This window comes from Aulostomus chinensis, chromosome 20, assembly GCF_037954235.1.
Source record: "Aulostomus chinensis isolate RoL2024-O1b breed Wild chromosome 20, RoL_Achi_v1.0, whole genome shotgun sequence".
In the NCBI taxonomy this organism is placed as follows: domain Eukaryota; kingdom Metazoa; phylum Chordata; class Actinopteri; order Syngnathiformes; family Aulostomidae; genus Aulostomus; species Aulostomus chinensis.
The window spans coordinates 6,111,327-6,124,129 of record NC_141339.1 but is presented as its reverse complement, the minus strand read 5'-3'; the positions used below and the strand labels follow the sequence as shown (position 1 = coordinate 6,124,129).

Sequence of the window (12,803 nt, the reverse complement as noted above, 5' to 3'; positions counted from 1 at the left end):
TTGGAAAGTCTGGAAGAACCACAAAATTATTTATTTATCTGAATTATTATTTATCTCTTTCTGTTGAACACGCTGGAAATATCAGAATATGTTTTTTGTGGGGTTTTTCATGCTTCTATCTGAATTTGTTTCAAGAGAATTTGTGCCAGATATTTTTGTTTGTTTTCACTCAAGATGCGTACACAGATGATGACTTGATGCTGTACTGGAAAAAAGGGAACCGCTCATTAAATACAGATGAGAGAATCTCTCTTTCCCAGTTTGTCATTGAGGAGTTCCAAACCACCACCAGGCTGGCATTCTACAGCAGCACAGGTACGCCCAGATGAGTGCAGAACTGCGTTTTAACGTCAATCTAAAGTCTGTCAGAGCTGTGCAGCCTCTAACTTCCTCTCTTCTCCAGGCTGGTACAACCGTCTGTACATCAACTTCACTCTACGCCGTCACATCTTCTTTTTCCTGCTGCAGACCTACTTTCCTGCCACTCTCATGGTCATGCTGTCCTGGGTGTCCTTCTGGATTGACCGCAGGGCCGTCCCTGCCCGAGTACCACTGGGTGAGAGCATAGACCTTTAAAGATAGACACAGTGGCTCAATCCTAAACTCCACCCTCACAGACTCACAGACTTGAAGGCCCATACCAATGTACACAATGACAAATGGTTAAATTTGTGAGGGCTCTACTTCTGATATTTTGAGACCTTCTTCTTCTTCAGACTTTGGCTGGGGGAATTGCCCACAATTCATGGCTTGTGGTAGAATATACCAGTTACCAGAGAGTTTCCAGGAAGTGTGACAATATTGCTAAAAAAAAAAGTCAATATGATGCTGAGTGGGAAATGTGCTTTTGTTTTGTTTTGTTTTTTGTTGTTTTTTATGAATGGTACACAATCATCTGAAAAACAGTATTTTCTCAATGACGTCATACTTCGTAAATTATTACATTTCAGTTTGTTGGAGTCAAACTTTAATTTTAGTATATGACATGAAAGCACTGTCCTGTTCCTACTTGTACCAATTCCAGCCCTCTCTCTCTCTCCGCCATTTACCAGGTGATGTCAATTATGTCTATGAGGGTTCAGGGCTCAACACTGTGGGTCTGTGAGGACAGAGATTGGGACTGGGCCTAAAACATTTCACTTGAAGTGAAATCAAAAGATCTCAGCTGCCCCCTGGTGGCTGGTTGCAGTGTCAGTCACAAAGTCCACTCCCTCCAAACCAGCAGATAAGACCCAAAAAAAAGAAATGCACTCTTAAGATGCTTTTTTCCACAACAACATACTTTCTGCTTTTGCAAGTAGTTTTCATCGCAGTGATATATCATAATGATGAACTCAAGTCAGATTTTAATAAGATATTTGATGCCCTAAAAGGAGATGTGAAGTCATGATTGACAACTGCTCTGAGTGGAATATGCTGAGCTAACCAAGCTAACTGTCCAACAGCAGCTAACACTAGCAAACAAATCTAACTGACCACCAGGAAACTACCTCGATACGAGACACTTTTGTATTAAACTGGCTTCTGTAAGTCATGGAGGCTGTTATTTGAGACTGAGGGATTGCCGAGCTTGTACAGTTAAGCGTAGTGTACAGTCACTCTCGCTACTACAGGTCTTTGGAGACAAACCACAAATCCGTGCGACAGTTGAGTTGTGACAGAGCAGCCAGAGGACATAACAGTACCAGCCTCATGGTTCCAGACATTGGAGATCTCCACCTACGAAAGTCTTGGGATTTCTGAACACCAAATAATGTGTGAACAGTGTTGATGACATCCACTAATAAACCCTCACCCCCTAAATTCTGTCAAGGAATCCTTACTGATGTGATGATCACCCTTGTTGACCCACATAGTGAAACAGTCAACTTTTAGTGATAAAATCTCGAGGAAGGTCCTCAGTCTGTATGGGCAACTATGAGTTGTCCTGTTGTCTCACTGACCTGTGAGTATACATAGTAATTTACCAACTTTAGAAGGTTGTTCTGACATACATTGTGAAGCTTTAGAGGCCAAAGACTAATCTATTATTAAATCAGCTCATAAACAGCCATTATTCTTGACAGCAGAATTTCTTGAGTTTATATTAATATCAGTCATGTTTTAGGTGAAGTTAAGTTTCTAGAATAGATAACATTCTCCTCTTCGACAAATGTTCCCACTTTGCAATCTCCAACCTTTCTATCGCTCTGACTTGAGCATCCTGCTCTGTTTATGTTCTGTACTTTGTGCATTTCAGGTATAACCACAGTGCTCACCATGTCCACCATCATCACTGGAGTCAATGCCTCCATGCCGAGGGTCTCCTACATCAAAGCTGTGGATATTTACCTCTGGGTCAGCTTCGTCTTTGTCTTCTTATCTGTGATCGAGTATGCAGCTGTCAACTACCTGTCTACACTGCAAGAACGCAAAGAGAGGAAAGTCAGAGAGAGGGTGAGTATTTGTTATTTAGAACCTCTGTAGTCACGTTAGCCACAGCAACCACTGCTTTTAAGACACATAAAAAGCTTGGAAATTCACCAGTGTAATGACTGACATATGTTACTCTGGTGAAAAAAGTATAAATATATTTCATGCTTGTGCATACCAAGACCTCATTCAGGCATGCAGCTAAAAACATTGAGACGAGGGAAACAGACACTCAAAAATGCTCACTTATTTTTGAGTTGCAGGACTTGTTCTTGCACCACTCTATTGAGAAAAAGTCAATGTGCGGCATAAAAAGTTGGCTCACTGTACAGTGATATTACAATACAGTTTTCTCCAGCCTAACACCAACAACTGTGCAAACAAGTTAGCTGAATTGCCTGATGAGCCAATGTCTTTGATATTAAACCGCTCCTGCAAATGCAGCATAAAGCTTTTACGGTTCTGTCCACTGGCAGCTGCCCTGTACCTGCGGTATGGCCCATCCTGGTATGATGTCGGCTAGCTACAGTGAGGTGGACATCAACACCACAGGGAACTACAGCATGCCAGAAGAGAATGGGCTGAAACGGGAAAGGATGTTGGTGCAGCTGGCGATGGAAAGCGATCCAATCACAGGCCATGTTGGCTCCAGTGCCTATAGCAACGTGTGGATCGACACGCATGTTATTGACAAGTACTCACGGTTCATCTTTCCGGGATCGTATATCTTCTTCAACATCATCTACTGGTCCATTTACTGCTAACACTGGACTGAGCCTGAAACATACCTGTGTTGCTGTGAGGACGTGTGCTGACTTTGAAGATGTAGAATAGTGTCTTAAAACTTGTAAAAAAAATTCTTAAAAATGTTTAAAAAAAATTGGGGTCAGCAATTCCAAAGAAAAAGTCATCATGCGCAGCAGAGGTCCTCAGGCTTACTCCACCCCTGCAAAATTGGCTCAGGTGTTGATCTAACTTTGCGACATCTTTTACTACACTTTCTGACTTACCTCACCTTCTGGATCTGTGCAAAGAGAAAGGAAAAGACACAAGAAAAATCTCAAAATCAAGTTGCATCTTCTTCAAGATGAAGGCTCCTGAATGGTAGGAGGCAGCATGTTTCATTTTTAACAGGTTGTTTGCCGCCAGTGTTGCATTTAGGGATTTTCTCAAACAGTTCAGAGCTTGATAAGCTCTTCTGCAAAGGGCTTAAAGGTGACTTCATTGTGGTCTGACTTTGGAGACCTCTCACGAAGCTAAGCCCGCGTTAATGTTATTTAATCCCCACGTGGACTGTGAAGGAGGCAGTCAACAAGTGATTCATATATAAAATATAATTTAATTAAAAATAGCAAAAGGTATGACTGTAAGGGCTGTACATGCAAATATTTCCACCAATATATAAAAAAGTGTACATTTCAATACTGAACATAAATCACTAACAGCCAGTAAAGTTGGACAAACATGGTATGATTTTAGAAAACATTGCTTCATAATTCCAACTCACATTGAAGAAGTCAATTGTTTGCAGTCAAGTCTGGCTAGTTGTAGTTGTGAATAAAGATTTATTCGAAAGCTCCAGGGAATTTGTTTTGCACCCTGAAGAGGAAGAAGTTAAGAACAAGGTTGCTGAAGCCATTTGTCTCATTCATGTCCGTCGTCATCAGAAGAGGAAGCCACATCAATCAGGCTGTGGCTCTGCTTACGCTTACACCTGTGGGGTAAAAAGAAACTGGCACTGTAGCCATGGAAACATTTGCTGGTTCTGTTTTCACTTGCGTGATAATGACCAACCAAAATGTCTGACATCTGAAATCTGGGCATCGTGCACCAGCAGGAGCAGCTGATTGGGCCGTGACTGGTGGTCTTCTCCCATCCACTGCATGGCAAACACAAAGCTGAAATTTTGGCTGACTTTGAAATGAGTCGTGCTACTTTTTTATTTGGCTCAGCTGCGGGTTTAAATTGTACAATTTAAGCCTGGTTTAACATTTGGCTTTTGTCTGCAGTGTGAAAGGGTGCGTCTTTTCTTCGGTCACATGACCTTCAGGTAGCCACAAGTATTTCTCGACATATTGTCTGCCTTTTTTAACTTTTCTCCTACACAGTGGTGACTTCAGTGGGATCAGTTGAGGTCGTGGGTGTACAGATGTCTTAATTAAAGTGTGTTTCTTACCTGCCACTGGAACGCAGTCTCATTTGCGTTCATCAAAAAAACCTATTGCTAATAAAAACGCGTTCCTGCTTCTTTCGTGATACCACTCCAACATCCTTTGTGGATAACGAGACATGAACAAAGACCAAGATGGTATCAAAATCTGATATTTCATTGTTTATCTATTAAACTGAATTAATGGTGTGACCATGACATACGGAGGCTAACATGAAAGATTATTTTGTGTACATCATGTCTGCTTTGTCTCGGCGAGCTTTGGTGGATCCTTGCTGCTTGCTCCCTTTGCCTTCACTGCTTTATTAAATCTCTTGCTCTGTGCTTGTAGCATTTGATTTCATGTCTGTCCGTCCTGAGAGAGAACCTTCCTCTGAGGCTCCCTGAGGGTTGTTTTTTTTTTAATCCCCTGCTGAAAGGGATTTCAGGTGTTTTTCCTCACTCAAAATGAGGGTCTAAGAGCAGAGTGTATTGAACCTTGCACAGATAGAAGCTCCCTAAGGCAGATTGTAATTTGTAATTTTTGACGAGGTCAGCATACTTTATTGTGTTTCGTATTAAAATTTCTGTTTCTTTTCTGATTTACTTTACAGAGGCTGATTTCAGCAGCTGTGACCTTTTCGTGTGTGCACTGGCATTAGCATCTAATTACAGCAAATATTGTGGGACATTTAACTTCAATTCTAACCACAACTGACCACTACCAATAATTCAACATCAACAATATCTTTCAACATTGAACATATTCAACATGAACCAAGTAGTGATTCTGAAATAGAGAGAGAGAGAATTGAAGGAATTAGCTTGTAAGTTAATTATCTCCTTAGCTAAGCAAGCACACTGTCATACGGTCTCCCTACAATTCACCGCAAAAGTTCTTATTTTATGTATTCAGGGTGAAATATAAAATATAATGGAGGGCAGAAGGCAAATTTCAGTTTCCATACATTTACCTATGTGGACGTAACACAACTGTAACTAATCTGAATGGACCAGATACACCCCTGAGGTATTTGACCCTGTGTCCGAGGAAAGTCAGCCTCAGCAGTAAATGATTGTGGTTTTGCATTAGCAGTGACTTCATGTGTTTTTCTTACAAATATCAACACAAAAAACCCAGTCAGTAAATATGCACATTTATTAATATTGACATAATTTCAGTGTTTTGAAAAGGGAAATCATACAGGTTATCTTAAGACCTTGTATAATGTTTACTTTACATGTAAACTGCAACAAGGCAGACATCAAAAATCTATATAAAAGTTTCATTCAGTTCATGATGTACACAGAGGTTCCCAACCCTTTACTGATATGCATCCTAACTGATCTGATCCAAAGAGGACAGCTTTTTATCAGACGAGATAAGACTCAGATCACATGTTAAGAACAGGTCAGAGTCGAGGTATACCCTACCCGGTCTGTTCATGGATCTGAAGCATGACATCTACTGTAGCATATTAGCATTCATGTTTAGTGACTGTGTATAGTGTGTGTGATGCTTTCTTCTACTGCAGATCGCTCCTCCACAAGCCTTAACAGTTGTTTTCAGACTCTCCAGCCAGTTTCTTGTCCTCCTTCAGTTTGGACTCAGTGAATTCCTGCTTCACCCTCTGCAGAAGCTCGGGACGCAGCAGTACATCCAGGGCTGTCATGGCTAGAGCCTTTGCTGTCCGCAGGGTGAAGAACTGAGCTTTCTCGTCACCTGCAACAAAGACACAAGTATTAAAACAAGATTGTTACATTTTGCTGCAGTTCGATGACAGAGCAGCGTTACAGGAGCTTCCAGACATCAGAGCCAGGCTGAGTCTATACGGAGTCTATTCAAACCTTTGTACAGAGTGTGTTTGTAATCACCCGCCATGAAAAATCTGCTTTGCAGTTGATAGTGTTGTGGTATAAATTGTCATTTATGGGCCTCCAGACGTGTGGTAGTGCCTATCTATAAAGCCACTACCCCTAACCAGTATTTCAATGGTTTTGTGTTAACAAGTTGCAACAAACAATGGTCTGGACTCTCCATTTAATTTTGCATGGTTTAACCATCTTGAACTATGAAATCAGCCAACATTCTTGATCCATGCAGACGATATATTCTGGAATTAACCCTGAGACTCCAGAGGATGTGACTCAAAAAGCTAAAGAAAACCTGGATTTCCTCCAATTTACAAATAGGTGAATAAATTGACACAGTGTTTTAAGAGTTTAAAATCTTCTGCACACCAAATATGAGATGGCAAAGTCCAAATATAAAAGTGTGATTTTACTGTCAATATGTGATATCTTTACACACCCAAGAGTAACATTTGGTAAACTGAAAGATCAGCACCCTTGAGAGTGAGTTTCTTCTGACAGTGACATGCTGACATGCTTAATCATGATAGAATATTGTAACTATTGGATTAAAAACCCATTTAATAATACTAACAACAATGATAGTATTTAATCATATTGCACTTTTCATAAAGACAATGCATTTCAACAATATGAAACAATTCTAAATTAAAATGCAACATATTGGACTTTAAGCAAACCTGGACTAAGGGTTTGAAAATGTAATGGAATTTAATGTAATCTGTGTCATATCTAGTGTGTAAAAACTATGCTGTGTTGTATCTAATAAAGACTTCTCAGTTTAGATGAACGTTCAGGCTGCTCTGCTCGACCTACCGGAGGCCACCGTGTATTCCTCAGTGTGGTTCAGAGCCTTAGATCCAATGTAGAAGTATGGATGGATCCCAGGAACCACAAATGACACATTTCCAAAGTCTGTAGAGCCTGTAGGTATCAAGAACAACTGAATATTTTTAATCTTCTAACTCAACAAACAGGGTGGCATGCTTGGATGTAGTGTGACCGTCTAGCAATCGAAGGGTCGCTGGTTCGATCCTCACTTCCCCTGGTGACCATGTAGAAGTATCCTTGAGTGAGATACTGAGCCACGAAATGCTCCTGATTGACAGACTGGCAACCCATCCAGGGTTTAACCTGCCTCTTAACCAATGTCAGCTGGGATAGGGATAAGGTCAACCCCTCCCGCACTCACACACACACACACACACACACACACACACACACACGGATGGATGGATTTCACAAAACTGCAATGATTGTTTGAATCATGGAATGACTCTCACCAGAGGCTTTCGTAAGTACGTCTTCATCCGTGGTAAATTCTATCCCCAAAGCTCGGCCATTCTTCTCATAAAGATCTTCCAAAGTTGGATTCCTCAATAAATTGTCAAAAACATTCTTAGCATATTGCACTTCAACCTGCAGGAGACATTTAACAACACATTGAGCTGTGGACAGCAGTAATCTCACTTGTTATATCAAACAAACATTTTTTTACCTCACAGCCAGTTGCCATGGCAGCCGCTCTAAAACACACGTCAGCCTTTGCCTTCAAGACAGAAAGCTCGGAGCGTGAGGGGGTTCCCAGATAGTACTCCAGCTGTGTGTAGGCCGGGATGACGTTTGGTTTCTCGCCACCGTGTGTGATGATACCTGCCATACACAACCTGATTTCATTGGCGCTTATTAAACAACACGTGAGTTTAGAGGTGCAGCACTTACCATGAACCCTCCAGTCTGGCTTCATCTGCTGTCTGAGCGTAGACAGATTGTTGTAGCAGAGGACCGCTGCATCCAGCGCATTGACTCCCTCCCAAGGGTAGGCTGAGGCATGAGACGCCTTTCCGCGATATTTGATCGTCACACTGGAAAACAGAGCAGACCACCATTCCGTCTCCCTGATTCTCCTCAGTGAACACAGAAATCATCAAACTTGGGACATGTTCACTGTAATGAAATGCTGTTGAATTTATCCAAATATTTCTCAACGGCAGCCGTTATTTTATTATCTCAGTGTGTTCAAAAAAAAAAGGGGGGGGGGGGAGGCAGATGGGACCGTTTTAATATGAGGTCAAATCTGACCAGGCGGTAAAACAATCACCTTAACTGGATATCCTACAGTTTACAAAATTGTATCTCAAAGACTTCAATCATTGCTCTCACCTGAATACATGTACTTCAGCGCATTTCAAAACCACAATTCACTCGTACATAAACTGTTAATTTAGCTTCGAAGAACTTCTTCCAGAGCGTGTAAAACATGAGCTGGCAGATTTGTCTGGTTCCATCCTGATCTGTAACTTTGGAGCCAATGAGGCAGTCTGACATCTATTGTACACATTTTGCAACTACCAACCTTCTAAGCCTTTCTGACTTCAGTGTTACTTGAGGTACAAATTGAGGTCCGCCAAAAAAAAAAAAAAAAAAATTTGCTTTCTGTCAATGAGCGTTAATTAATGGCTTTTTTATAGTTTGTAAGAACAAATTTGCTCAAAAGGTACATTTCATGAATGAGGCCGTTTTGTAAAAACAAAATCGGCAGGCAGGGTTGAAAATGTCGCGACGGAGAAGCTTTTGGATTCAGTTTGAGAAGTTGTGAGCGATCACGTTTGAGCGGACCTCAGTTGTGTCCACATAAACTGTTTGTGTGGAAAAGAGACTGAATGCATTGGCTGAAGCGCAAACTAGGAAAAATATCTGTAGTCCGATGATTTAATAATTTAACGCTATTTTAGTGGTTTGAAGTTAATAACTGAGTGTAAACTGGGTACTTTTTAACAGTCTACTCATATCTGCCGTCTTTCAACGCCAGACAAACGTCTCAAGTTTCATGTGCATTGTAAACAACGAGCAGCAGACGGAACAAGGAAGTTCATCTACTGGCTGCACCAGAAACCACAAAATACTGGCCCCTGTTGGATTCCAAGATTGCTTTGGAACTGATTGAGCACAAAAGTCACACTATTGTAATGGTGCTTTCAGGTGCTGGCTCAGAAATCTCATCACAAAACAATAACTGATGTTATAATACCTTTACAACACTCACTGCTCGAATCATACAATACTGCAGTGTGTTTAGATCCATGGTCACAGTGATGAAATCAATTTGAAGCATGAAGAATGTCACCATAGATCTATTTATTATTTCAATTACCACAAAGGATGTTTGCTTTTTAAATAAATAAATAAATCAAAACCAAAGAAATGATGACACATAGAGAAATTCAGGAGATGTTTCTTTAAACTTACTCCTGTACAGCCACGTGTGGCAGATATGGAGCATCATCCTGCAAAGGGTGGGCCATAAACACCACATCCATATTATCAAAGGCTCCCTCCAGGATCAGGTCAATTTTACCTCCACCGTCCTCTTCGGCTGGAGTCCCCAGCACTGTCACCTGCACAGACGATGACTGTTACTGAAAAAATACATATGTTACAATAACTCCAGGTAGGTGCTGGGCAGAGAGCTAAAACACACAGCTAAAAAGTATCAAAGTGCCGAGTGCATCTGTTCAATTTCTAGTCATTAAATTTCAAAACATTTAATTCAAGACAGGATCCCAGCAGGAAGCGTCTCAAAAAAAATTTGTGTTGAGACTTTTAACTGATCACTAAAGTAATCTGCAAATTCAGGGAACAGAATGAACTGGCAAGAAGTTCTAGAAACAAGATTAAACTGTTTTAAATGATAAAGGCAAAATAAAAGAGGTTTCCTTTATCTCACTGAGTTGATCGCTGTTAATTGGCTCTCTTACCGTGAGCGTAAAGACATTTTTTACTAGAAATTAGACATGTATACAAACTGATTTATCTATTATTCTTCCCCCATTCTTCTTACTAATGTTTTACCTTAGTGAGGAGATCATGTGATTGGTTTTGTTTGTTCTTTGATTTGTTCGTCTTACGGCGAAACTTCTGTGAGGGGGTGGAGCAGTTTCCATGGAAGACCCCTTAAACTGACCAGATTCATTCAACATTAGCCTTGGGACAATTGGTGACTGGATTGTGATCAAAGGTGGTGTTTTCCTGGCCGATGCCATTGCATGGAGAGAGTTACCAGTATAAATTTCTCATCAATTAACACTGGGACCCCCGTCTCAACTGACCATAGGACAACTTGGTTATGGACACTGCCACTCCACTCTTTTTAATCCAGTGTAAAAAGGTTCTTTTTATTTTTTTCCATCGGCTTTTTTATAACATATCATCGAAATAATATTGGTGATTTTTCATTTATGTTAACAAAGCAGATCAAGCGATATGAAGCTTACCTAAAATACAAAAAACAAAACATAACACGTTACAAGTGTTTATGTCTTTAAAAGCATATTTTAGCTTTCACATTTGATGTCTTTTGTGTCTTTCTTTGTTTTGTATCTGTTTTATCAGTCTTGTCTTTAGCATTAATAGCAAAGCTTAATATCTAGGGTCATGTCTCAAAATATGATGGTGAAGTCATCAGGTTGAAACGTTAAAAAAAAACAACTTTCCAACATACAGTGGTGGAATGTTAAAAATTACTAATGTGACAACTGGTGTCTTTAATGTGCCTCTCCAATATATTTCCGAGGTAAATATAGGTAATATTACACTTAAGTTATTTTTACTTTAGTATAACAATTTAACCTCTGGGGTTCCTCCAGTTAAGCACTTCTCCGAATTCAGATACGATAAGGAACTGCAGTCACGTCAAGACTGCAGTGAGTACAACAACATCTATAAGGTCAGTTTTCTTCAGACAGTTTCTGATAATGTTCAGAATTGTTTTGACTACGTAAACCAACAATTACATCAGCTGTCTAGTTGGGTGGTTTCAGATTATCATGCAGGTGACATGGCGGGATGTGGTGGTCCTGGGATGCCAGGTGTCATAGAGTCCACGGTTGTGAGCTTGGTTGGGGGTCCTGCCACATTCTTGGTAATAATGACAGAAACGACTTCTGATGAAGTGTGCGTTTACAGATCTCTGGTGGACATTACTGCACTCAGCAGTCAGCTGGACGCTTGTGACAACATGTTGCGTAACAAACTGAACATTTTAGAGTGTCCTTTTACTGTGACCAGTCTACGACACACCAGTGCAGTAATCAGGGCTGATCTACCACCCCTGTCAGGTGGATGGCTTTTATTAGCAAAGGTGAAGTACAGAGTAACATGGATCTTTAAACAGTTGAGAGAGAAATTTAAGGGAAACCTTTTTTGTGCATAAGACTTGAGATCTGCTCGAGCAAGAGCAAAGCGTGTATATGTCCTTGTTTGTACACAAAGGGGGGGAACACCTTTCAACACAATGGATAGTGTCAATCCACTTTAATGTTATGAAGGCAATATTCGTGTTAGAATTCTTATTTGGATCTCATAACACTGTATTGGTGCGCCTGTGGAATGGCCAGTGAATATGAATGTTTCCAAACTTCTCTTACTGTGTGTGTGTGTGTGTGTGTGTGTGTGTGTGTGTGTGTGTGTGTGTGTGTGTGTGTGTGTGTGTGTGTGTGTGTGTGTGTGTGTACCTGCACTTGGACGGGGAGGTTGTTGGTGTTTTCCAACACCTTCTTCAGTCCCACAGCAGCAGCGGCTCCAACCTCCGCTATCAGGTTGTGTCCACATGCGTGTCCAATGCCAGGCAGGGCGTCATACTCACAGAGGAAACCCACCGTAACCACGTCATCCTGCTGGCTTCCTCCTTCAGTTCTCCAGGTGGCTCGAAATGCAGTCTCAAGTTTGAAGTGACTGTCGACCTTCCAGCCTCCTTCTTGCGTGAAAAACGCTACTAGCCTATTGTGAGCCTTCCGCTCCTCATAAGCCAGCTCTGGACAGCTCCATATGTCCTCACTGAGGCTTTGAAAATTTTCTTTTGCTTCATCTATACAGCAGCCAACTCTCTTTTTCAGCCCAACCAGCACGTCCGTTCCCTGTGACATTTTTTTTGCGGCTGACATCGCGTTGTTTGTTGTTCTACGGAAGCCAGGAGCGGCCATGCCTACTCGGCTATCTCCTCGTGGTAGCAGGTGAATCATTAATACGTCATGTGCTAAAATGATCACTTGTGTGAGTACTGATACACATAGGACAGCCGCTGACAAAAACTCCTTATTACATTTTTCAAGATTTACATGTACATGACAAAATCCAAGATTCAAGATACTTTACTGCCATTTCCACATTCAGAGTACACGGAAACGACACTTCGTTTCTCTCAGCTCTGTTTCTCTGGCGTAAAATAGATAAAATATTTGGATTCAAAAATCGAAACGGAAAAGGAAAGAACTTTTTTTTTTTTTACATAAAAATACACAAATACATGATCAATTTATACATGGTATAATATATTCTAGGCGCAGTTCAGTGTTTATGGTGGGGTGTGTTT

At 40.9% G+C, this 12,803-nt stretch overlaps 2 protein-coding genes across 2 annotated transcripts in view; one reads left to right on the top strand and one right to left on the bottom strand.

The window, feature by feature from the left end:
* The window catches only part of LOC147242672 (gamma-aminobutyric acid receptor subunit rho-1-like), a 33,948-nt gene extending 28,139 nt beyond the window's left edge, over positions 1-5,809 (top strand). The window contains exons 7-10 of the mRNA XM_086189246.1: positions 175-315; positions 404-556; positions 2,240-2,436; positions 2,889-5,809. Coding sequence (XP_086045372.1) covers positions 175-315; positions 404-556; positions 2,240-2,436; positions 2,889-3,176 — 779 coding nt within the window. The 3' untranslated portion in view covers positions 3,177-5,809. The remainder of the gene's footprint in view (positions 1-174; positions 316-403; positions 557-2,239; positions 2,437-2,888) is intronic.
* On the bottom strand, positions 5,719-12,430 carry LOC147242671 (xaa-Arg dipeptidase-like). The gene is made up of 7 exons (XM_086189248.1): positions 11,947-12,430; positions 9,683-9,831; positions 8,156-8,298; positions 7,932-8,086; positions 7,717-7,852; positions 7,250-7,357; positions 5,719-6,284 (listed from the first exon to the last, which is right to left on the bottom strand). Exons 1-7 carry the CDS (start codon positions 12,412-12,414, stop codon positions 6,115-6,117), a joined length of 1,329 nt encoding a protein of 442 aa, XP_086045374.1. The 5' UTR covers positions 12,415-12,430; the 3' UTR covers positions 5,719-6,114.
* Positions 12,431-12,803: the final 373 nt, after the last annotated feature.

Excerpts from the sequence above, each read along its gene's own strand:
- LOC147242671 (XM_086189248.1), bottom strand. The coding sequence starts at position 12,414 with ATGGCCGCTCCTGGCTTCCGTAGAACAACAAACAACGCGATGTCAGCC. Across the intron at positions 7,853-7,931 it reads CCATGGCAACTGGCTGTGAG|GTTGAAGTGCAATATGCTAA; the intron begins GTAAAAAAATGT and ends TGTCTCCTGCAG. Across the intron at positions 7,358-7,716 it reads CGTACTTACGAAAGCCTCTG|GCTCTACAGACTTTGGAAAT; the intron begins GTGAGAGTCATT and ends TGATACCTACAG.